This window comes from Barbus barbus, assembly GCF_936440315.1.
Source record: "Barbus barbus genome assembly, chromosome: 9".
NCBI lineage: Eukaryota > Metazoa > Chordata > Actinopteri > Cypriniformes > Cyprinidae > Barbus > Barbus barbus.
In genome coordinates, this window is record NC_136737.1 from 6541912 (window position 1) to 6566997 (window position 25086).

The 25086-nt window shown below is 37.6% G+C and overlaps 1 protein-coding gene and 1 long non-coding RNA gene across 4 annotated transcripts in view; one reads left to right on the plus strand and one right to left on the minus strand.

Annotated features, from left to right (window-relative positions):
• The window catches only part of LOC306874925 (natural killer cell receptor 2B4-like), a 63299-nt gene extending 44769 nt beyond the window's left edge, over positions 1 to 18530 (plus strand). Inside the window, exons 1-6 of one of the 3 annotated variants that reach the window (XM_079425259.1) lie at positions 217 to 348; positions 13950 to 14273; positions 14482 to 14784; positions 14898 to 15002; positions 16149 to 16216; positions 17837 to 18146. In XM_079425259.1, the coding sequence (XP_079281385.1) occupies positions 345 to 348; positions 13950 to 14273; positions 14482 to 14784; positions 14898 to 15002; positions 16149 to 16216; positions 17837 to 17887 (855 nt within the window). In that variant the 5' untranslated portion in view covers positions 217 to 344 and the 3' untranslated portion in view covers positions 17888 to 18146. Of the gene's footprint in view, positions 1 to 216; positions 349 to 13527; positions 13667 to 13949; positions 14274 to 14481; positions 14785 to 14867; positions 15003 to 16148; positions 16217 to 17836 lie in introns of those variants that run through there. The other 2 variants (XM_079425258.1, XM_079425257.1) reach the window with 2 other exon arrangements.
• Positions 9 to 24507, minus strand: LOC306874976. The gene is made up of 5 exons (XR_013784678.1): positions 24005 to 24507; positions 13920 to 14990; positions 13353 to 13866; positions 12688 to 12957; positions 9 to 275 (listed from the first exon to the last, which is right to left on the minus strand). It is a non-coding gene; the product is annotated as an uncharacterized lncRNA (long non-coding RNA).
• Between the last annotated feature and the right edge of the window lie 579 nt (positions 24508 to 25086).

The window sequence follows — 25086 nt, forward strand, 5'->3', positions numbered from 1 at the left end:
TTCCTGTTTCAGCTGAAACCCCGCCCTTAATGCGTCACTTCACTTAGTTTCTGACATTCAGAATAGAGATATTACTACAGAGGAAAAACGTCAGATAATAAAATAAAGGACAGTAACTTATTTACACAGAAGCAATGACTATAGCCGTTATTTCTTAAGTCAAATTAAAGTAAAAGTGCACTGCATTCTGGTCAAATGAAAATGAAAGTATATCAGGACCAATCAGCTGATCTGAAGCCCCAACAAGACGCTGTAGAGCTGGAGAGGTTCTCCACCTTAATCTCCAACCCGAATCAATCACATCTGAACAAGATAATCAATGTCTGCAGAATTAGAGAGATGGGATGGGTATAAACGGAGGTCGGAGCCAGCGGTGCCGGCCGCAGGTGGGCGGGACTTAAGCTGCAAGTGGGCTGTACAAACCAACAGAAGATTTTGATTGGTTTGCTTAATGTGTAGGTTGTAGTATCGGTTCACACTCCTGGTGGCGGTAGTGTGCAATTGTTTTTGCGATCCGTCAAATAAACGAAGAAGATGACTTTCAGCTGCTGCACGGTGGATGAGTGGAAGAGGTGAGCGTGATGTACATTTTTTTTTTTTTTGTAAAAAGTATCACAAGCTGTGAAAAGTGCATTTTCTTGGTGTCTTTTGTACAACGTTTTCTTAGTACCACACACAGCTTACACTCTGTAATGTGCCTGACTGACAATATCTTTGTTTATTTCTACATACAACAAAATGGCTCTCCAAGTTATGGATACCATACAATAATGTATTATAAATATGGGCTTCATAGAAAGTGTTACCGTAATGTATTTTTTTTACATTTTGGACTGCACTGATTTATAAAGTGTAGATGTCTTAAACGTTTGTAAATAGATAGCTGTTTTTATACAGTCTATGATAGATACACTGTAAAAAGTGAACAGTTGGATCAACTTTAAATACTTTTTTTAAAATACTTCAATTGGCAACACCTAAAAAAATGCTTGTTTTTTTTTCAACTTAACTTATTACAAATAAAGGTAATAAATTAAGTTGAAATTTTTTTTTATTAGATGTTACCAATTGAAGTATTTTTTTTAAAGTTGATCCAACTGTTCACTTTTTACAGTGTAATTTTCTAAATAATAAGGTACATTTTCAAAAGTATTAGAACACATCTCCTAACCTCGTAATCCACAATGTAATATATTTAAAACATAGTTTAAATAACCTTTTTTTATTTAATACTAATAATAATCAATAATCAGTTTTGTGTACATTAATGACGAATAAACTATCATTTTATCTAGTGGTCTTTAAAATGAATACTTCATATAAAAATAGTAATAAAGTCTAATTTACTTGGCCTAATGTCGTCACTTAAAATTTCTGGACACCATTAACTTGCATAGCATAGACCTACAGAGCTGAGAAATTATTCTTGAAATGTTTGTACATGTTCAACAAGAGAATAAAGTCCTGCATATCTTGGATGGCATGGGGAGAATGTTTTAAATTCGGTTTAACCCTAATGCTCATTGTGCTTCTTGTGTACCCACCAGGTTATGTTAGGAAGGGCAAGCGAGGCGAGCTCTGTGGAATTTACTCAGAAGCAATGCATATGGGATTGTGCAGTGTCCACTGCATGCAAGTCTATTGTGCTGAATGAATAATTGTACATGATTTTCCAAGATGGCGCCGCTGTGTTCGGACGCCGTTCGGGTCGCTCCACTGAGATTTTGCTTTAACTTACTTTTTTACTTACTTTTACTTTCTCTTTTTACACATTTCACGTCGGCACTGATCACCTACAACATAGAAACACTTTTGGACATTGGAAACCGCTACACCAACCTGCTTCAGGACACTTTATCCACGAATCCTGCGTGGCCTCTGGAGATTCTTCGGAACGCGGAGACGAACAATAACCCCCCGAGGCGACATGATCAAGAAACACCACGGGAAGCGCGCTGGAATTCGAGTCAGACTCAGGAAAAGGGCTCACAGTCCTCCTCTTCCAAGCATTCTCCTCGCTAATGTCCAATCCTTGGAGAATAAGATGGACGATCTTAGAGCCAGGATTAGTTTCCAACGGGACATTAGGGACTGTAACATCCTTTGTTTGTCCGAAACGTGGCTTTCGTCCTCGGTCCCGGACACTGCTGTAATGCCAAGTGATAACATCTCTGTTTTTCGGACGGACAGAACAGCAGAGGCTGGTAAATCCAGGGGTGGAGGAGTGTGTTTCATGATCAACAAGAAATGGTGTGATCCCAGGAATATCTCCCTTCTGTCGCGTTCCTGCTCGCCTCATCTGGAACATCTTTCCATTATTTGCCGCCCATTTTATCTGCCCCGGGAGTTTTCATCGATCATTGTTACTGCTGTGTACATTCCACCACAGGCGGACACCGGCTTGGCTTTGTCTAAACTTCACGATGTGCTCAGCGGTTACATTAACAAACATCCTGACGCTGCCTTCATCATCGCGGGGGACTTTAACAAAGCCAACCTCAGACAGGTCATGCCGAACTTCCATCAACATGTATCCTGTCCAACTAGAGGACCGAACACACTGGATCATTGCTACACTCAGTTCAAGGATGCCTACAAAGCCCGCTCACTACCGGCTTTTGGCAAATCGGACCATGCCACCATTTTTCTAACACCGGGATACAAACAAAGGCTCGTTCAGGAACCTCCGGTGCAGAGAGTAGTGACGCGCTGGTCCTCCCACTCAGAGACTATGCTGCAGGCGGCGCTTGATGACGTCGACTGGGACATGTTCCGGGCGAGTTCTTCTGACGTCAGCGAGTTCACGGATGTAGCATTAAGCTTCGTAAACACGCTAACCGAGCAAGCTACAGAAACAATAACGATAAGGACATTCTCCAATCAGAAACCGTGGGTGGACAGAACAATCCGTGCCGCGGTTAACACACGCACTGCCGCTTACAATGAGGTTCTTCTGTCTGGGAATACGAGCGAGTACAAAGCATCGTGCTATGCTCTACGACGCGCAGTAAGAGCCACCAAACACAGATACAGAGAGAGAATTGAGTCTCATTTCCAGCTCAACGACTCTTGACGGATGTGGCAAGGACTGAGGACCATCTGTGACTTCGGAAACAAATCCTCCGCGGAGGTGAGAGCAGATCCGTTGCTGGCCGACGAGTTAAACATCTTCTACGGCCGCTTCGATGGCAACGGCGGCGGCGCGTTTCTGCCGACCAGCGCGTCAGGAAGCAACAGGCAGAGCAACGACGATCCTGTAATCACCGTGTCGGAGGATGAGGTTCGGAGGGCGCTAAAGAGAGTGAACGTCAGGAAAGCAGCCGGACCTGATGGGATAACCAGCCGTGTTCTGAGGTCCTGCGCCGATCAGCTCGCTGGTTTGTTCACTTCCATTTTTAATGAGTCCCTTGCTACCTCCGTGGTTCCCACTTCATTCAAAAAATCCATTATTATCCCTGTGCCAAAGAACAATAAACCCTCTTGCCTGAATGACTATCGCCCAGTTGCCCTCACATCTATAGTCATGAAGGTTTTTGAGAGACTTGTAAAGAGCCACATTTGCTCCTCCAGACCTGATACTTTGGACCCTCTTCAGTTCAGCCTATCCCCCAAATAGATCCACGGACGATGCCATTTCTCACGTTCTCCACTCTTCCCTCACACACTTGGACAGCAACAATGGGAATTATGTAAGGCTGCTATTCATTGACTATAGCTCAGCTTTCAACACTATAGTCCCCATCAAGCTGGCATCTAAACTCACAGACCTCGGCCTAAACTCCTCACTCTGTGACTGGATTCAAGACTTCCTCACCGGCAGACCTCAAGTGGTGAAAGTTGGCCAGTTCACCTCAAACTCCATCACTCTGAACATAGGAGCCCCACAGGGCTGTGTCCTGAGTCCCCTGCTCTACTCTCTCTACACGCATGACTGCGTGTCCTCTCACAGCTCCACATCTATTGTCAAATTCGCTGATGATACTGTGGTTCTGGGCCTCATCTCCAACAACGATGAGACCGCATACTTGGATGAGGTAGAGAGACTCACATCATGGTGCCAGGACAACTGTCTCTCTCTGAATGTGAGCAAAACTAAAGAGCTGATCATGGACTTTAGGAAGAGACAGCAGCAGCCCTACTCTCCTTCCATGATCAGTGGGACCCCTGTGGAGAGGGTGAGTAGCTTCAAGTACCTTGGCGTAAACATCTCAGAGAACCTGACTTGGACTACACACATCCAATCACAGGTCAAGAAAGCCAGGCAAAGACTGTACCATCTGCGACAGCTGAGGAAATTCAGGGTCTCACCAGCAATCCTGAAAACTTTCTATTCAGGGACCATAGAAAGTGTATTGACTCTGCATCTCAGTGTGGTATGGAAACAGCTCCAATCAGGACTGCAAAGCACTACAGAGAGTTGTGCGCTTAGCTGAGGGCATCTCAGGGTCTGCGCTCCCCTCTCTGCAGGACATCTACCTCAAACGCTGCAAAAACAGAGCTGTTAAAATCTTCAAGGACCCAAATCACCCTGGTAACCATCTATTCACTTTGCTTCCATCTGGTAAGCGCTTCCGTAGCCTGATGGCAAAAACTGAGAGACTCAGGAGGAGCTTCTTTCCCCAGGCCATCAGACTCCTAAACTCTAACTCTGTGTCATAACATCACTTGACTCCATGTAAATATCACCATATCAATAAGCTATTCATACTTTTTCTCCATGTAAATATCATATATCAATAAGCTATTCATAATTTTTCTCTACCTCATTTTGCTGCTATTCAAATACCCTGTACAACTTTTTGCACATTATTTTTGCACATTCCTCTTATTACTATTTAAGTCAACAACATACTGACCTGGGGCTCGTTCTTCGTACGTTGCTTAAAACATCCGAGATCAAATGAGACATCCGAGATGATTTCATCGTGCTAATCATGATCCGGCTAATTGGGTTCTTCGAACACACCTGTTGTTGATGATTAGTATCGCTGGATTGAGTTATCTGAGATAACTGCGCGTTCATGCGCTGGTTTAAAAGGGGATATGTATCGATAGTAGAAACACTGATCAGCAACGCTGTTATTGGTTGCCCACAATGGCCAAAGAGCGCGCCCACTTTTTCTCTGCGGCAGAACAAGAACTCTTGATGGAGGGCTATGGGGAGTTCCAAAATTTAATAAAAACGACAGGGAACACCTCAAAGGCTGCAAAAGCCAGGAGAGAGGGCTGGCAAAAAGTTGCAGACAAATTAAATGCGTAAGTAGTGATTGTGTTAGAGGTTTTCAATCAGTTATGACAGTGTACATTAAACAATTTCATACTTTAATCTTTCATATTAGAGCCTCCACAGGACCCACTAGAAATTGGGAACAAGTAAAGGTGAAATACAAGAATATTCTACAAAATGGTAATTAACTACATATGTTGTTCTTAGTCTTTTTTTGTTTTTGTTTTAAACGACTGTGAAATGATGTGCTTGTTTATATCAGCAACTAGGAAAAAGGCAGAGCAAAAAAAAAACAGGCGGTGGTCCTGCACCCCCACGTCACACCCCGGCAGAAGAGCTGGCCCTTGAGTTAAATGTGAACCGACCCAATGTTCAGGGCATCCCTGGGAGCAGCTCTTCCTTAGACCCACAGCCAGGAAGCAGTAGCAGCAGCACCTTCATTACTGGTAAAGAGGTTTTTAATTCACTTTGTATAGGCTACTGTAAAATAATTGGTAGCTACCTTGCATTTGGTGTAATCCAAATGTCAGCTACACCCTTCAACTGGTAAATCTTGAGTAGTGCTGAATTGCATTGACATGAAAGGAAGGCAGTTAAACCTACTTTGAGTAAATGGGGGGGGGGGGGGGGGGGGGACTAAAGTTTCTATGTTTCTTTTCCTGTGTACCTCATTGTAATGAATTTTTTTTTTTTCTTTATTTCTGTGCAGTTTTACATAACACACCCACACTTTTACCTGTTCCCATGCAAGTGGTGGCTGAAGCATGTGCAGTAAGTGGACTTGTCCTTTTTTTTTATTTATTTTTTTTTTTTTCTCAATAGTGAAATCAATATCAATAGTGGAGACACCGTATCACTTTGTCATACCATTTATTTTCATTGCACAGGACAGTGAAGAGACCCTCTCGGATGAGTGTCCTTTGGAGGAAGTACCTGTAAGTGCATAACTACACATAAAAATGCACTATATAATACTTATACCCTATAAACTTATCAACTAATGTCCTTTATATTTTTGACCGCAATATGAGTTGCAGGAGTCTGCACAGAGGCCTGCAGAGAGGGAGTCTGCACAGAGAACTGATACAGAGGTGGACAGTGTTGCATTGTTTTTTTACTTTCAGTTTTTTTTTTTTTTTTTTGTATGCGTTGTCTAATTTATTTTCTCTGCAAATGGCACAGGGTGACATCCGTTCCCTCTATAAACGTAGCCTACAGCAAAAGGTTGAATATTTGCATTTAAAAAAACAAAAACTGAGGGGAGAAATGGAGCTACAAGAGCTAATGAAGAAGAAAATTGCTCTAGAAATAGTTGCTGCAAAAGGAACTTCAGAGTAAGTACTAAAACATTTCACATTTCAGAGCACTACTGTTGACCTTGCATAACAATATCTCTTTGCAGGCAAAAGATGACCCTAATTTGTTTTTGTTTTTCTCAAAGAACAACTAATAAAAGTCATTGAATCCATATTTGCCTTGTCTTTTTTTTATTTGTCTTAATTATTCTCAAAAATGGTGTTCCACAATCCTGTCCCGTGCAGCTCTGCCACTAGGTTGATCCAAGTGCACTGGCTGGAGGTCATCATCAGGCTGCACTTCCACCACAGGGGTCCTCTCCTTTCTAATGGTGGCAATGTTGTGTAATACAGCACATGCGACAATGTCGCATGCCCTGTCAGGTGCAACCCTCAGACTTTTCAGACACTGAAATCTTCCCTTTAATTGCCCAAAGGTCATTTCAATGCGTGCCCTTGTCCTGGCTAGAGCTGCATTGTAACTGGTTTGTGGTCCAGGGTTGGGGTCAGGGAATGGAGTCATAAAATACTGCCTACAGGCATAGCCCCTGTCTCCAACCAGGATCCCATCGTAATCACCTGTACAATGGTAAAATGCAGTTCTGTTAGGCCCACAATAAGTGTGTGTGTGTGTGTGTAATACAGTGAGCATGACATTAATATCCTTACCACGTTCAAATAATGTGCATAACTGTGACTCTCTGAAAATTCTTGAGTCATGCACAGATCCTGGCCATTTGGCTTCCACATTTGTGATATGACACAGAGTCACACACCATCTAAGACATTGTAGTCAATCAACTGCATACTTATGGAATACATTTGTATATATTACCAATATAAAATATTAAGAATAGTGATAGTAACTCACCTGCACATTTATACTGTGAACCCCCTTTCGGTTCACAAAATCCCCTTCATTGGGGCCTGGTGGGGCCTTGATATGAATGTGTGTGCAGTCTATGGCACCAATCACATTAGGGAAGCCTGGGGGACAATCGATTTATATTTACTAGTGTGGTCATATTCATACGATCTTCATTAACAAGTAGAATGTACCTGCAATTGCGAAATAGCTCTGTTTTACAACTTGGGGTCTTAAGTGGCTTGGAAAGACTACAAAAACAACTAAAAACTGCTTTAGCGCCAGGTAAACTTAACGAATGGCACGACAGACAGCACTTTTGGCCAAGTTCTCCGCATCTCCTCCGCTTATAAAGCCGCGATCTAATCCTGTTTACATGAAATAAGCCTGCTCCCGAGCAGGTTTAAGCTTGCGCACCTGTTGCTATGACAGCAAGTCCAGGATGAGCGTCGAAGAACCAAACGATCCAAGATCATGCCAAATCGTCAACAATCAAATCCAGCTAACTGAGTTAGCGACGTACGAAGAACGAGCCCCTGGAGGCCAAAACAATCAACATTCTTTCATCTTTCATTTTCTTTAATACTATGCAAGTGTGCATTTGTACATTTCTTTATTTACACGGTTTTCGTAAATTTTTTATTAATGTAATGTTATTTTCATTTTGTTTTATAATTGTTTGCAGCAACCATGAAAATACAAATGTAATATTTGTCACACCAATAAATGAACTGAAACTGAATATTTTCCTACCGAACTGATATACATATGAATCATACATAGGCCTATATTATAACTGCAGGGATGCCATAATAAAATAACCAGAATTAATCAAACATCAGAATCAGATTTAAATTATGGTTGAATATAACCAAACTTTACTTTACTTTACTTAAACATCTGTAGCATTAAACAGTTCATTTAAAAACCAAGTGTAAAGTTTATGAGGCAATATAAGTGCAATAGAAACAGTTTCAGTAGCCTTAGTTCTGTAAATATTTATATTTATTTTTTTCTATAAGGATTTTACTAAAACAGTAATATCTCAAATATGAATCACAACAGTACAAACTTTATTGAAACTGAAACTTCACATGTACAAGTTTACATACAGAATAATACAAAGCCCTTTTCCTTATATAGAAAATGAAGATTACATAAGGTACAAAGATATTTGCCACAACATTCACTGACCGTTTAAAAGTAATAAACATAAACCAAAAAGTACTTATTACATGAACTATAACTGCAGATGTTCTGTTAAAAATATTACATGAACTTGCAAGGACTTTCCTTTGACAATTATTTACAGGAAATTTAAATTCTGAAATTAAAGGTCAAGTCAAGTCACCTTTATTTATATAGCGCTTTTAACAATGTAAATTGTGTCAAAGCAACCGCACAATATCAAAAAATGGAAAATAGTGTGTCGATGATCTAAAATGAAAAGATTAAAAAAATAAAAATTTAAGATTTAAGTTCACTCAAAAATGAAAATGGTGTCATCATTTAGTCACCCTCAAGTAGTTCCAAACCTGTATGAATGTCTTTGTTCTGCTGAACACAAAGGAAGATATTTTGAAGAAAGTTAGGGGGAATAAAATACTATGGAAGTCAATGGTGCCCCAGAACTGCTCTGTTTGCCACATTCTTCAGAATATCTTCCTTTGTGTTCAGCAGAACAAAGACATTCATACAGGTTTGGAACTACTTGAGGGTGACTAAATGATGACATCATTTTCATTTTTGGGTGAACTATCCCTTTAACAACAAGAAAGACAATATGACTGTGAGTATCACTCAGTTAATATTCTCTATGTTTCCAGTAACAGGTGTTTTAATATTTTCATAACAGGTAACACTGAGTGCTTTATCATTAATGAGGCCTGCAAATCATTTCAATGTTTCAGATCAAAACAATCTCATTTTCCTATTATGTATTTTTTAGAAGAGCTTTTTTTGCCCAAAGCTGTTGCGATCCTCTCGGCTCATGAGACTTCTTTCATTCTGAGTCTGTAAGAAAGACTGACAGAAAGAAGAGAGAAATGAACAATGCCATTTACAGACACAGAAACTCTGAAAATCAGCACATCTATCATCAATCAGATAATTAATCTTATTGGGATGACTTTGTCAGTGCAGGTGAAATCAAGCATAAATCTATAAAGACAATACAGTAGTGCAGTATCTTACCTCATCATTAAATACTTGTTCTTCTCTTTTCTGTATTTCTTCCACTGTTTTGAAAAATCATCAAACACTATTAAACACTAATTTTGCAAAATGAAAAGGTTCTCTCACTACAGTATTTGTAGATGATACTTGCCATTTCTTAAGATGAAGTGGTCAATGATCTTCCTACGAACAACAACAGCCGCAACCACCAGCAGAACAACACCAACAATAATTCCTGCTAGAGCAGCTGTAGACAGACCTGAACCTGGAACAGGTAAATACAGACTGTCATTAGTATGAGTAAATCTGTGTGTTTATGCCATATTCACTGTATAGGCTATATATTCTCTGGATAGCTTTACAGGTCCAATGTGTAGATGTCAAAAACTTATCTATTAACATACAGAGATTATTTCATATTATAGATAGTTTTTAAATTTAAAACATGATGAGATGGATCCAGCTTCCAGAGGAAGTCAGATGTGCTTCTAAGCAGCTACTCATAGGTCCAGATTGAAAATGCATCTTTTTTACCTGTGCATTCCCTGATTGAGCATGGTTTCTGTACTGCACTGTTTATATTAAGCCTCTTGTCCTTTTTGGTCCCTCGTATTCATTTTAATGTAAAAGGTTTTCAATTCAACTTTTTTTTTTTTAAATATTTCCTGTGTTTTTTTTAAGCATTAACCTATTTTTGATTACAATTAAGCTGCAGAGCACTTTGAATTACCTTGTGTAAGAAATGTGTTATATAAATAAACTTGCATTGCATAATTAAATGTATAATATAAAATGTATGAATAATAATAACAGTAATATGATTGATGACACACCTTCATTCTTGTTTTTGCCAGAATCAGAAGCTGGAAAACACAAGAAAATAAAAATGAAACACAAAGAACACCAGAATCGATATAAAAGAAATAAGTGATTCTGTAAAAACAGGGAACAAACTTCCTGCAGTGTATCAGCTGATAAAGATAAAGAAACACATCTAGTCAGAGTGATCTTTTATAATTAAGACTGTTAAGCATTCAGAAAAGGGTCTTAAATGACCAATTATTTATATTGTATTTAGAATAATATTGTATGAAGTATTCACAGAATATTTGCCTCACTATGATCAAAGAGAGTCATCTTATTCTTGAACAGATTTGAAAAACATTCCTTTTTTATTCAATGTTGCAATTAAACTAACAGCATGGAAATGAAAACTGATTTCTTTTTACATTATTTTCTTCTGCAAGAAACCAGTTTTTGCAGTAACAGGTTATGTAGATGAACAATAACACAGAAGAAAAGACTATAAACAGGTCTGAAGATCATGGTCAGACTAAAATGAAAAATCTATTATTTCTGAGTAAATGACATTAAATGACTCACCAATGACAGTCAGACTGAATGATTTTATGATGTATTGAGAGTTACTGTTTTTTTTGCTGATTTTTGTGCTGTCACACTTCCTGGGTTTGAAGTGTTCACTTTTGCCTGAACTGTTGCTTCTGATGTGTTCTGCTTCATAACGTCCAGCATGTTCATGTCTGATGTTTGTGATGTTCAGAGATCCAGTCTTATAGTCCACCTCCAGTCTGTCTCTAAATATCCCACCTTCACCAACATATAAACAGCTCTTACTGGATTCTCCATCGATCAGAGCGATACGAATGCCATTAAAATACCACCGCATTGTCTCTTCATATCGTTTGGTAACATCAGTGTTTAGAATGACAGGATTTCCCTCCATCACTGATACTGACTTCACTGCTTCTGTATCACCAAACACACCTGCAAACACAAATTAGCAGTTACTAGTGTGTGTGTGTGTGTGTGTGTGTTGTAACGCTCTGACCCGGATAACTCTTAAAATCCACGAAATGAAAGAGATGGAAAACGAAAAGTTGGTGTCCCACACATTTTAATGGTTGGTACTCGAAAACGCGCTCCTCTCATACATGAGAGATTAACTCTTTCTTGGCGTTACAAACAAAAGTAAAGACAAAATAAGAAGAAGGCAGAGCAGAATTATCATCCGTGGTGCTTCTCATTTCACAGTCATGTAATCCTTCTACATCACCATATAGTGCAAGTTATAAATGAAGTGATCTCACACCGCACAATAATGTGATGCATTCAAATACATAGCTTTGGCCATGCAAATAGATGTATTGATGTATAGGCCTAGGTGTAATAACAAGACAAGGTATAGAAGCAAGCCTCAAGTCTCAAATTGACCAGTATCTGAAAACAAACAAATAAATAATAATGGTTTTGCCTATAGTGCTCGTTTTAAAATTAAATGTTTTTGCTGTATTTATGTGTAGTGTAGCCTATTTTAATACAGCCTACATTATTGTACAAAACTATTTTAATTATATTCATGGTGCATTTTATCGAGCATATTACAGACAAATTCACAATTAGTTATACCATAAATATAAGTAGATATAGCTTTAATAAAAGTTAAGCGATCACACGCGTTTTAAAGAAACTTTCGTCCGCCATTACAGCCCAACACAAACAATTACCATCCACGATATATAAAGAGGATTTATATAGACTAACGAGCAAAATCATTTTATTTATACATTATACTAATGATTAAAACAAATAAAATAGAATAAAAATCAGGATTTTGAAATGTTGATGAGTTGAAAATGTGCCTTTTCATCGCGGAAAACGTAAAGGGTTGAAAATACAGACAGAAATTAATATCTTACCATCAACGAGAAAAGCGAACAGAATGATATTGATTCTCATCTTTTTAACATCTGAAGTCTAGGAGATAAACTACTGCAGGTAATGTGTAGAGTAGTAATGTTGTTCTTTCTCTTTGCTGTAATGGAGTCTGTTTCTTTCTTTTCCTGTTTCAGCTGAAACCCCGCCCTTAATGCGTCACTTCACTTAGTTTCTGACATTCAGAATAGAGATATTACTACAGAGGAAAAACGTCAGATAATAAAATAAAGGACAGTAACTTATTTACACAGAAGAAATGACTATAGCCGTTATTTCTTAAGTCAAATTAAAGTAAAAGTGCACTGCATTCTGGTCAAATGAAAATGAAAGTATATCAGGACCAATCAGCTTATCTGAAGCCACAACAAGACGCTGTAGAGGTTCTCCACCTTTATCTCCAACCCGAATCAATCACATCTGAACAAGATAATCAATGTCTGCAGAATTAGAGAGTTACAGGCTGGTGAATTTGATCAAGGATGGAACTAAAGTCTGCAGGAAAGTGGACCTCAAGCACCAGAGTTGAGGACCAGTAGAGTGTTTTTAATTTCCTTATTTAATAGTAGAGTAAAAAATCTGCAAAAGAAGCGACCAGCACAACCCAGACACCCACGGAAACTCCTCGTAAGCTTAAAACAATAATAAAAAAAAAGCCTTATCTAGTGAGCACCGAGAACGAGCATGAGACTGGCTGCAGTTCCTCTAACGGCCACTGGTGTCAATAACTGTTAGAAATTTCAGAACTTACGCAGTGCTCCTTTAAAAATAATAGCAAATGTAACACAGAAACTCAAAAACAATGGACTTGGCACCTGAAATAATCAGGCCTTGACCAGGCTTTCATTTAGTGATGAGTGATTTATTTGCTAGGAAAAGAGCAGAAGAAAAACCGAGCAAGCGTCTCAGAGTCAGCAAAAGCTAGAGTAAGATATAAAGTGCAGAAGTAAAAAGCACGGCGGTGGTGCACACAGGAACCACCTACTGTAGCCAAAGCACTAAACACACATTTAGTCACATTTATAAACCTTAACCCTGTACACACACACACACATACATTAAAGATAAAATAAATCAAAATAAAGATACAGTAAACTTTTATTAACTGTCTGTGTTGTAGAATGTGTTTTGCCTCTAGGCAAAGCAAGTCCTAATCAAGTCTAGGTGAATATACTGTGACTGTAATATATGTGATCACAGCTAGAGTGCGTCAGCAGAAGAGTGCTTAATTCCTTTTAGGGGTGGATTCAAATGCACACTATTTTTGCCGTGTCGAAACAGTCTGTTATCAGAAATGTCCAGTGTAGTGTATCTTAAAGAAAATGGTTCATGTTGTTGTTTTGATCCACTTATGTTTGTGGCATCTGGCCGGTAAGTTAGAATTATGTTTTATGTGCATTTTTACTAATTTAGTTCATGTTTTTTGTATTTATTTTGTTGTTTCGTGGAGCTCAACTTTCTAAATAGTGCTTTTCTCTCTCCTACATTTCAGTTCTCTCATTTTTGTCTGTCTGTTAATCCATTACTCAGTTCATTTGTCTGTGCTGCTCTTCTGTTTGTTCTTCATTTCACTTTTAAATTGTAAAAACTATTTTTTAGTTAAACCAACATAAAATGATTTAACTTTTAATGTGAAAAACTCTCTGTTCTTCAGGTGTGTTTGGTGATGATGCAGTGGAGTCAGTGTCAGTGCTGGAGGGAGATTCAGTCTCTCTAAACTCTGGTTTTACTGAAATGATGGATGATGATCTGATTCTGTGGAGTTTTGGAGCTGAAAACACTTTAATAGCTAAAATCAGTGTAATGGCCGGCAGCATGACTGTATATGATGATGTTCTTGATGGGAGATTCAGACACAGACTGAAGCTGGATCATCAAACTGGATCTCTGATCATCACAAACACCACGACTGAACACACTGGACTCTATCAACTACAGACCAACAGTGTGAGCAAGAGCTTCAGTCTCACTGTCTATGGTGAGCTAAATATTGGTTTTATTTCACTTGTTACAGCTTTGAAGTATATGCATTCTAAATATATCTGAGAAACACATTTAATTCAGATTTTCCTTTTCCAAACTATTTAATGTTTTTCTTCTTATTAATAATCGTATTAATCATGTTAGAATCTCAAACAGTGTAATCTTTTAAGCATCTAAAGAGAAATCTAATGCTTTTTTTCCAGCTCGTCTGCCTGTTCCTAACATCAGTAACTCTTCACACTGTTCTTCATCATCATCATCATCATCATCATCATCGTATTGTTCATTGTTGTGTTCAGTGGTGAATATGAGTCATGTGACTCTCTCCTGGTACAAAGGAAACAGTTTATTGTCCAGCATCAGTGTGTCTGATCTCAGCATCAGTCTCTCTCTACCTCTGGAGGTGGAATATCAGGATAAAAACACCTACAGCTGTGTGCTCAACAATCCTATCAGCAACCAGACTCAACATCTGGACATCACTCAACTCTGTCACACATGTTCAGGTACAGCAGCACTGATATTAGTGACCTAATCTCTACCTTTTGTTGTACATCAGACTGATACATTCACTTCTTTGTCATTACAGCACCAGATGGACAGTCTCCTTCGCAACCAGTCTCCCCGATAGTGCTGATCTCTGCTGCTGTTGGATCTCTGTTGATTGTAGCTACAGTTGGGATCTTCTGCATCTGCAGGAAACACAGAAAAACTGACCAAGAAGGCAAGTGGTACAAACAAGTGTTATTACAAATAACCCTTTTTTAAGAAGAAGAAGAAGCCACAATGTGTGTAATTACTGGGTTTAGCAACAATCTATATTATTGGCACCAGTCAGCACTTTTTACTCATCTCACTCACACAAAACACAATTCAAAACTGCATGAAAACACACCGGATATAAACATAGAAATGCAAATAGAAATTATTTCAATAAGTTTGCCTACTCAACACTTTATGACCATAAGATCCAGCTCTCTGCTGGTGTTCAAATGAACATTTCTATGTTGATGTTTCACTTGAGCTTCAATGAATATTACATTTCACCATACAAAAAAACAGCTACTAAAGTTTTAATTTCACTTAACTTAAGTTCATCTGAGTTTGATTAAACACATTTCAGTGCATTAACACTTTAACAGCTTTGAGCAAGAATTACATGTGAAGTGAAGTGACATTCAGCCAAGTATGGTGACCCATACTCGGAATTCAGCCCATACTCGGAATTCGTGCTCTGCATTTAACCCATCCAACGTGCACACACACAGCAGTGAACACACACACACTGTGAACACACACCCGGAGCAGTGGGCAGCCATTTATGCTGCGGCGCCCGGGGAGCAGTTGGGGGTTCGGTGCCTTGCTCAAGGGCACCTCAGTCGTGGTATTGAGGGTGGAGAGAGCGCTGGACATTCACTCCCCCCACCTACAATCCCTGCCGGCCGGGGACTCGAACCCGCAACCTTTGGATTACAAGTCCAGCTCTCTAACCATTAGGCCATGACTTCCCCCATTTCATCTTTGAAATGCGTGTAGTGTTGAACTGCAGTTTAAATCATGTACAACACAAACACACAAAATTATTGTTTATTTAATTAACTAAAAGGTAATTGTTCAATATTTTAGACTATGGCTGATTACTAAATTATTTATTTATATAAAATATGGTTAATATTATGATGCAAATTGTTTAAAGTTTGAGTGAAACATAAGTTGCAATATTCTATTATTTTCCTTTTGTGATGTTTGACAACAGCTTCTGGAACAAAACAAATGCAGGTCGCTAATAACATATGTAATTAAACTACAGAAGATCTAGATAAGATTGAGTTTTGGGATTTTAATTCTTCTGTCATTTTTGTTTAAACAGCTGAGACACATGCAGAAGAGATCACTTACGCAGAACCAGCATTCTACAAAAGAAACACACAGAAATTGGTAAGTTAATTTACTGCTAATTAATGTTGTGCATCTTTGCATGATTTTAGCAGTCAGATTTATAGTTGTGTGCTTGGATGTGACAGATCCTTTTACAAACACACACAAATAGCACCATATTAGATATTTATGAAAATTAAAGGGCCATTAGTCAAGAAACACTTACTCATATCCCATATTCAAGACACTCATTGCACCATGGCAACTAAAGAATAACAGATCAACAGGTTCATTTAAAGAACATTAGTTCATATTTCCATATAGTGCTCAAGATGAACCACTGATGCAGTATTTCCTGTGTCAGCTGATGTCATCACTGTACAACATTTTTAATAAACAACTTAAGAACCTTATTTATGTCCATATAGTTTATTTAAAATATTTTTAAGCAACTGAGAAACACTACAAAAACCAAAAACAAATGCAGAATCTCTAAACTTCTTCAACAAAAATCAAATGCCCTGCTTTATAGCAAGGCTGTATTTACTCAAAAACACAAATAAGATCATATTTTTTATTATTTGAACTTACTGCATTATATTAAGTGTTTGGTTCCTGGCCATATCTAAGTTATGTGTATTGATGTTATGTGTATCATATCTGACCTAAAACACAATCTCATTAAATGTTCTGTGGCCTGTAGCACGAAGCGAGATGAACAAACTCAGAGTTACAGAGTAAGTTTTGAGTTGACAAAACCCAATAAAGCCAACCCGGTTTAGCTCAGGATCAGCGGACTCACAAAGCTGGATATAAACATTCTCTGTCACTTCAGAGTTTGAACCAGAGTTTGTAGCGTCTGCACCTGAAAGAGTGAAACGTGCAGCAAACAACCAATCACAGGGAACGTGGAGAGCACCAGTTTGATTCACTTCTCATGAGATTCAGCAATTCACTTTTCTGCTGAAGATTAAGAGATGTCTTTATTAAAAATTTTATAAATTTAAATGCATTTACAAGTTTGGCAGCAGAAAGAAAATGTGACTACGCAAAGAAATCAACTGAATTTATATATATATATATATACATATGTATATATACATATGTAGTGTGACAGAGCTCAAAAGGAAAATATATGTTTAGTAATTTTAAAAGTTGTATATATATATATATATATATATAGAGAGAGAGAGAGAGAGAGAGAGCTTATTTATATCTATATAATTTAAATACAAAGCTTAAAATGAATTGCCACTTCATATAATTATATGAATATATTATATGAATTATATACAATTACAATATAAAATAAATAAATAAGCAGCAGCAAAAGTCGGGCAATTTTGGCTCTAAAATTCTTTGACTGTAAACTGCTTTAATTTGGAGCGAGAGATACGGGGGAGTGGCTTCATTGCATCAGATATATGTCACTTTGCTCACAGCTGATTGGTCAGGTTTAGGTTTGCGATCCATCAGGAGCAGGGTAGGCATGTAGCATAAGTTACCATGGTGACGAAACCGCTCAAAACCAACCCATCTTCTTGAGTCCGAAAACTCAGTTTGCTCAAACTAAATGCAGACATACCGGAGTAAAAACTGAAACCGGCTTCATGATACAGGCCACTGGTTTCAAATGTTTTATTATTATCATTATAACTTTTCTTTTCTTTTTTTTTACAGCATGTTAAAGAGGATGAAGTGGTGTATGCAGGTGTGGCCACTAGAAGATAATCAGACTTCTTTAGTCAGTGCAAGATCCAGCTGTGATCACTTTCACCAAGAGTCTATGGTTGATATTTGGGATCGGTGAGAATGACCGCATGTAGCAACAGAACATTGCCACTAAAAAGTGTGTTTTTATTGTGAGAAAAAATATATTTCAGTGTTGCTTTATTTCTTCCCTGTATGATCCCAGTGGACTGAAGTGTGTCATTCAGATAAAGATGAATAAAATGCTCTGCTAAAAAACTGCTTTGCAATAAAAGGACTTAAGAAAAAATCTGGTTGTGTGAACCTAATATTAAACCATGCAAGCACTAAATGCAAGTAAAAATCAGCATTGCTGAGTGTGTAAAAACATGCTGTGATCATAAATTTTAAAGGCTGCAAATGAATTATATAAATATACAGTCCGGCATTCTGCGTGTTTAGAGTGAAGCATGAGTTCATTAACACACGAACAGTTCATGATCCAGTAAATTCTGCTTCACACAAACTCTATATCATCAAGTGCACTTGGTTTGAGTCACTTATAAAGTGCATTTGAAAATGCAATAGGTGCCATCAACAGCATCAGTTATAAATCTGTTGTCCACAAAACTTTATGGTCTCACTTTGGTTTTCTACCAAAGGACAATCTTGATGGTTTAACATTTGAAAGACAATAAATTAAGATGGCCATAAATATTAGTAGGCCTTTTGCAATTTTACTGTTGTTCTGTAAATATGCCCTTTTGTTCTACTACTTTTAAAGACCCCTGGCAATTTGAGGCTGTAGCAGCTCAGTTTGTAAGTGAAAAATAAGACCAGGGGCCTGTACCATGAAGCCGGATTAGGTGGCTAGCCAGCTATGTTTCAGCTTAGTTTCCGCCAACCCTGGGTTTTAGGTACTATGAAAGTAGCTCGGCTTTAATTGGTGTTCGTTGCCATGGTATTTTACGCTGCACGGCTAACCTGCTCCGGGGCAGGTTATGTTCTGGTTTAGAGATCTCAATCTGAAATTTGACCAATCAGCTTCAAGCAAAGTGACACATCTCTGACGCAATAAAGCCACTCCTCCAGTTTCTCTTACTCCAAATTAAAGGACGCTACATAAAACATTTTTAAAGATAAAATCATGTGATTTTTAGACATGATTATTTTTTATTATTTATATAATTAGTATACCCTTAATCCATTACACAATACAGCTTAATTTAATAGTAATTATTAAGCTTTTATTTTAAATTAATATAAACATAGATAATATGCAATATAAATACGTTTTAGAATCAATAGCTGTAAACATGACTACATATGAGTTTCAATTTTTAAGTGTTGTTATATCTATAAATATTATAAACTTTACAAATTTTACTTGCACTTATATGGTAAGATAAGTTTTCCTCTTTAATGGATCGATTGTTTCATTTTGCTGTGCAAATGTGTTTAAATTCTTCATATTGTTCAATCTTTTAATCTTTGGTAGTGAATCGCACTGACTCTCTCACAAGAAGTGAATCCCAGTTTCAAGGCATGTGATTGGCTGCTCATTACTGATGTCACACTTTCATGTGCACGAGCTCCATTAACTCAGGATCAAGCCTGAGTTGACAGAGAAAGTTGATGATCAGCTTCATGGTACCAACAAAGCCGGAATGAACTGGTTTGGTTTTGTCAACTCAAAACTAATCCTGTAACCCTGAGTTTGTTTAGCCACCATCATGGTACAGGCCCCTGCTGTGGTCTGATATATTTCCATTTGTACAGAGATGTGGTTTGATCTGTTGGACACACAAACAGAGTCTGCACAAGCATGAGTCTATTACTGGACATCTGTGGTAAAAGTCAGTGCGTGTTTGTCTTGATGAGTCAATAGCATGTGGTTTAAGAGTGTTTTTCCATTTTAGATATTCACAGTTTGCCTGAAGCTTTACACAGAATAGCTTTACTATGAAATACCCATCAGTGCTGGTGTTTGTAAAAATTCACATTAAATAGTAAAATTACTGTAAAATATATAAAATATAATATACTCTGAAAGCTGAGACTTTGTTTCATATGAAAAGTAAACTACTGTCTTGTCTGACGGCACGTTGCCAGTGTCTTCTTTGCAATGCAGTGTGTTTTCACTGCATGAGAAAATAGACATGTGGCGTGAGAAGATGAGAAGTGAGAGAAGACGAAGAAGCTGACCCTGCAGATACAAAAACTGCTAATCAGTAGTTATTTCCAGAGAAGCAGAAGTCACATATTTTCTTGACATCATACCTTTATTTTTTATAAACTTAAATTTTCAATTGTAAGTCGCTTTGGATAAAAGCGTCTGCCAAATGACTAAATGTAAATGTAAATAAACATTCATTCACAGTATCAAGCTTTTGTCTGTCGATATCGTCGAGACATTTTACTGTCATAAATACAATGAATGATTTTCTATTGTAATGTTTATAATATCATGCACTTGTTCAGTGGCTAATTTTTATTTTTTTTTCCCCATCACTTTGGGCAGAAACTAATTAAAAGTTGAAATGCTATATATTTGTACTATAATGCAAACTACGTTTTTCAGTAAAATAACTGTGCTGCCATCCAAAGACACATGGAAAGGTTCCAAGGGTTTTATTCTGTGACAGATGAGTTTTGCTCAAATCTGAAGCAAAATTCAACTAAAAAGTGCAATTTTCAGCAACTTCAATTCCATTTGTCTCAAATGCAGCTGATACAGCCTTTTGTCTTTGAGTAGCGTCACACGTGACTGACCTATTTATATTACAACTCCTCCGACACAAGTCTCTTTTAGGACGTTTTAAATCTTTAACTCTACAATAATACAATGAATGAATTACTGTAAAAGTATAAAGGCACTTTCACATAATGAGGTAGTTACAGCCTCTAAGCTGGGGCTAACTGGTCATGTTAACCAGACAAACCTTGACCCTTTGGTATTTCATTTACAGCAAGTGTCAAACACACCTGAAGGAACACTGTCCTGCAAATTGTGTCTCCAACCATCTCCAAAATACCTGCCTGGAAGTTTCTAGCAATACTGAAGACCTCGATTAGCTGGTTGAAGTGTGTTTAATTAGGGTTGGAGCTAAACTCTGCTGGACAGCTTCCCTCCAGGAACTGAGTCTGACTCCAGATTTAGTGGGAAGTGTGCATAATGCTGCATCTAGTGTTCAAAATAAGACTTGACAAACCATTGACCTTTCACGTAAAGGAACGGTTCACACCAAAATTTTGTTACTGCTCACCCTCATGTCGTTCTGAACCCCGAAGACCTTCATTCATCTTTGTTCAGAACACAAAGTAAGATATTTTTGATGAAATTCGAGAGCTTTCTGACCCTGCATGGACAGCAATGCAACTGAAATGTTGAATCACCGATGACACATGGACTATTTAATCGATGTCCTTACTGCGTTTCTGGGCCTAGGAACATTTAAGTTGCATTGCTGTCCATGCAGGGTCAGAAATCTCTCAAATTTCATCAAAAATATCTTAACTTGTGTTCCGAAGAACAAAGGTCTTATGGGTTTAGAATGACATGAGGTTAAGTAATTAGTAACAGAATTTTCATTTCTGGGTGAACTATCCCTTTAACATTCCAAAGCAGGGGTGCTCTGTTCCTGAAGATCAACCTTCCTCCAAATTTCAGCTTCAAAACATCTGTTTGCACACCTATTAAGTGTTCCTGGGGGGTATTCCAGAAAGAAAGGTCAACTTACCATCTGCTAAAACCTGAACTCTCAGCTGATTGATCCAAACCTTGCTTACTGGTATGTTTGCTGGTTCCAAAAACACATCCGGGGTAAGTTCATTCAACACAGAGTATGTTCCTGGTTAACACACAAGACTTTCTCAACAGAGCGATGAATCGACGAGTCAATATGGAAACAGACGCTAAGAAAAAGCCCGCCATGCTGTTTCTTTTTAAACACCTCTAGTTTATACAAGATTTACACTGACAGACTACAGCCTATTATCACAACCTGAAGGACAATATCACCACCTGTAGATATTCTCCATCATACAGGATTTACACCACATGACTGCAACAATGCTTTCCTGGACCAGCAGCAACAATATCAAGACATTTCCCTGTGTAGTGTAACTCACTGGCATACGCAAGCACAAACTGCCTCACCTCTACCAGTCCAGTTCAGTCATATTCTTCCATAATTCATAATTATAATTATAGACAATCGCTATAATGTGTTCCTTTTGAAGTAACATATTTCAAAAGCCTGAAAACTATCTTGCTTTATAATATCTTTATTATATCTATCTTGAAAATAATCTTGCTTTATCCCGCTGTACCGAAGCAGTTGACGGCACGAGTATGATACAAGGATGGAAGTTTCCACCGAGAATACTAAAGGAAAAGACCCTTTCTCGCCGGTGAAGAACTCGCCAACAGTTAAAAGGATGTATACGGGGTCAAAAGGGAAAGAAGGAATGAATGCAGTCTTAGAAGCAATAAAGCAGCTAACGGATAAGGTGGACACACGGTACTCGGCTACAGAAGAATTCCATCATGTTAACCAACATAGCCAAGGCAGTCGAGTTCAGCGCGGCTGAAATCAAGGACTGCAAAACTCAGCTACAGTCTTTGATTGCTCAAAGTATCGGCTTAAAAGAAAGATAATGCGGAGTTGATGGAGTGTGTCTGATCTGTGGTCTGAAGGAAAATGAAGGTGAAGACATATGTGAGGCGGTTGTTCAGTTACTGGTGAAGATCTCCCCATCATAGTCCTCGAACATCAACTACATCGTGGACTCGGTTCAGCGAATAGGTAGATGTGAAGAAAACAAAACAAGGCATGTCATCATTCAGTTCACTCAGATAATACATCGGGGTGCACTGTGAGAATGACCAAGGACCAAAGATCTGCAAAGAGCTTCGTATCAGCTTCATCGAAGACCTCTGCAAACCGACAGGGAGACCCGAGCTGCACTGTTGCCAAAGATAAAAGAAGCTATGCAGGAAAGCGTGCGTACTACCGAGGAGGTCAGTACGGACGAAGAATCACCTAGGAGCACACAAGGTATATGGCCTAAGTATTTAAGCTTGAAAAGGCCTCTAGGTTTTGTTTGGATGATATTTTTGCATTGAATGCAGTTTGAAGGGACAGTGCCTGTTTGGGCTTTTGTTTCTCAATTTTGTTTTCAAAAGTATAATTTGTTAGACTTACTAATATTTGTTTATGAATAATATGAATTTTTCTTGCATTTCACTTAATGCTAGGGTCTTAAGAGAGAACACTAGGAGAAAGTCATTATTTCTGTTTTGTAAGGGCGAAAAAGCACAATTTATTTTGTTGCAGGAAACACATTCCAAACCAGAGGATGAAACATTTGGGGTAAATCAACGGGGAGACAGAATCCTTTTAGATCATGGGTCCACTAGATCAGCAGGTGTGGCTGTTTTGTTTTGTAATTCACCTGGTAAATTAATAACATCTAGATTCAGCAATAATGCTCACTGGTTAATGTGTCTTGAATATGGATGACCATTATTTTATTATGGTCAATGTTTATGGTTTTAATAATGTAATTCAAAACAGACATGTTTCCAGTGCCATTGTAAACCTCATTTATCCAACTGCTATTATATCTATGACTGGTGATTTTAATATAGTTAGTGATGAATGCCTTGATAGATAAAAGCCCTTTAGGTGATGAAGGAGAAGAATGCAATACATCTGTTTTCTATTATTATAGAATGTTATTATAGAATGTAAAACAATGTTTTATGTATTTTATTGTATTATTTATTTTTTTGTCTCTCTCTTTCTGTTGTATTTATATGGACCTCTTCTGTATATTGTAATGTGAAGATGTTTTGACATTGCCAAGTTGTTTGTACATTAATGATTGTTCAATAATAAATTATATATATATATATATATATATATATATATATAAACTTTAATGCAGCATTAAAACCCACGAGGAAGTCCATGATGTCGTGCTTATGACGTCACGCGAACATGGCGGGACCCATGCAGTTGTCCAGAATAAAAAAAAAAAAAAAAACTTATGATACTAATAAAACAGGTTGTCCAGAGTCAATAAAAACTAAAAAACCTTATGATACTAAAAAAACAGGGTGTCCAGAGTCAATAAAAAAAAACAAAAAAAAACGATATTCTTTGTGACATTTAAACACCAAGCAACACAAGACTGAAGATGAAATAACTTACCTTTGTTTAGCTGAAAGTGTATTTCTCTTGAGACGCTCCTCAGGATTAAACAGGGATTTAACAGACAAACAGCAACACATAGACTTCAACATCTTCAACATCGACCCACAGAGAAAAACTGGTCTGCAGCTGAACTGTTTTGTAGAGTCGCTTCTGGTCCAATATCTTCTCATTGAACCGACAGAGCCGCATTTCAGCCGGAATCGGCCCCATGTGCTTCATATCTGGGTTTTTTTCCCTATTTCCCACAAAAACTTCATGTGTTTCCACCTAATGCTCCTGTACTGTACACTTATAACCTCCTTATTTACCATCTAAAATATTCTGTCATAGCTTAGATCATTTAGAGACAATTATATTTATGTGTTTGTTTTATCTACTACCTCCCTGTCCTCCTACATGTGCTACTACAGATGTAAACACCCTCAAAAATGAAACTATTACAGCATTTGACCACTAGAGCTTCTGCTCATATTTCCACATATGCTTCAAATGTGCTGTTTGTTTACTGTGGCTTATTGCTTAATGCTCACCATTTCAACAGATAGAAAACTGTGCATTAAAAAGCATCCCACACATATGCCCTTATGACTTACTGGTAATAATCCATAAACAGTATATATATATATATATATATATATATATATATATATCCTACAAGCTGCATCATATTGTAATGCTAGACCTCCATCTAGTGTTTTAACCAGGAATTAACCTTAGCACCATCAACCAATAACACGAATATTACATTAAATAACACTGTTAATAATAATAAAGAATGTCTTGAACAGTTAGAAAACATTTAGTAGTTATCACTGAAAAAAATGATTAATTGAATTTACTAATTTTTTTTAAGGTAAGTGTTTGCAATCAATTTATTTTAGCTACATTTAAATAATCAAATTTAGTTGACTAACTTTCAGTAAAAAAATGTATTTAAATGTAGCTAAAATAAATTGATTGCAAACACTTACCTTAAAAAAAATTAGTAAATTCAATTAATCATTTTTTTTTTTCAGTGAA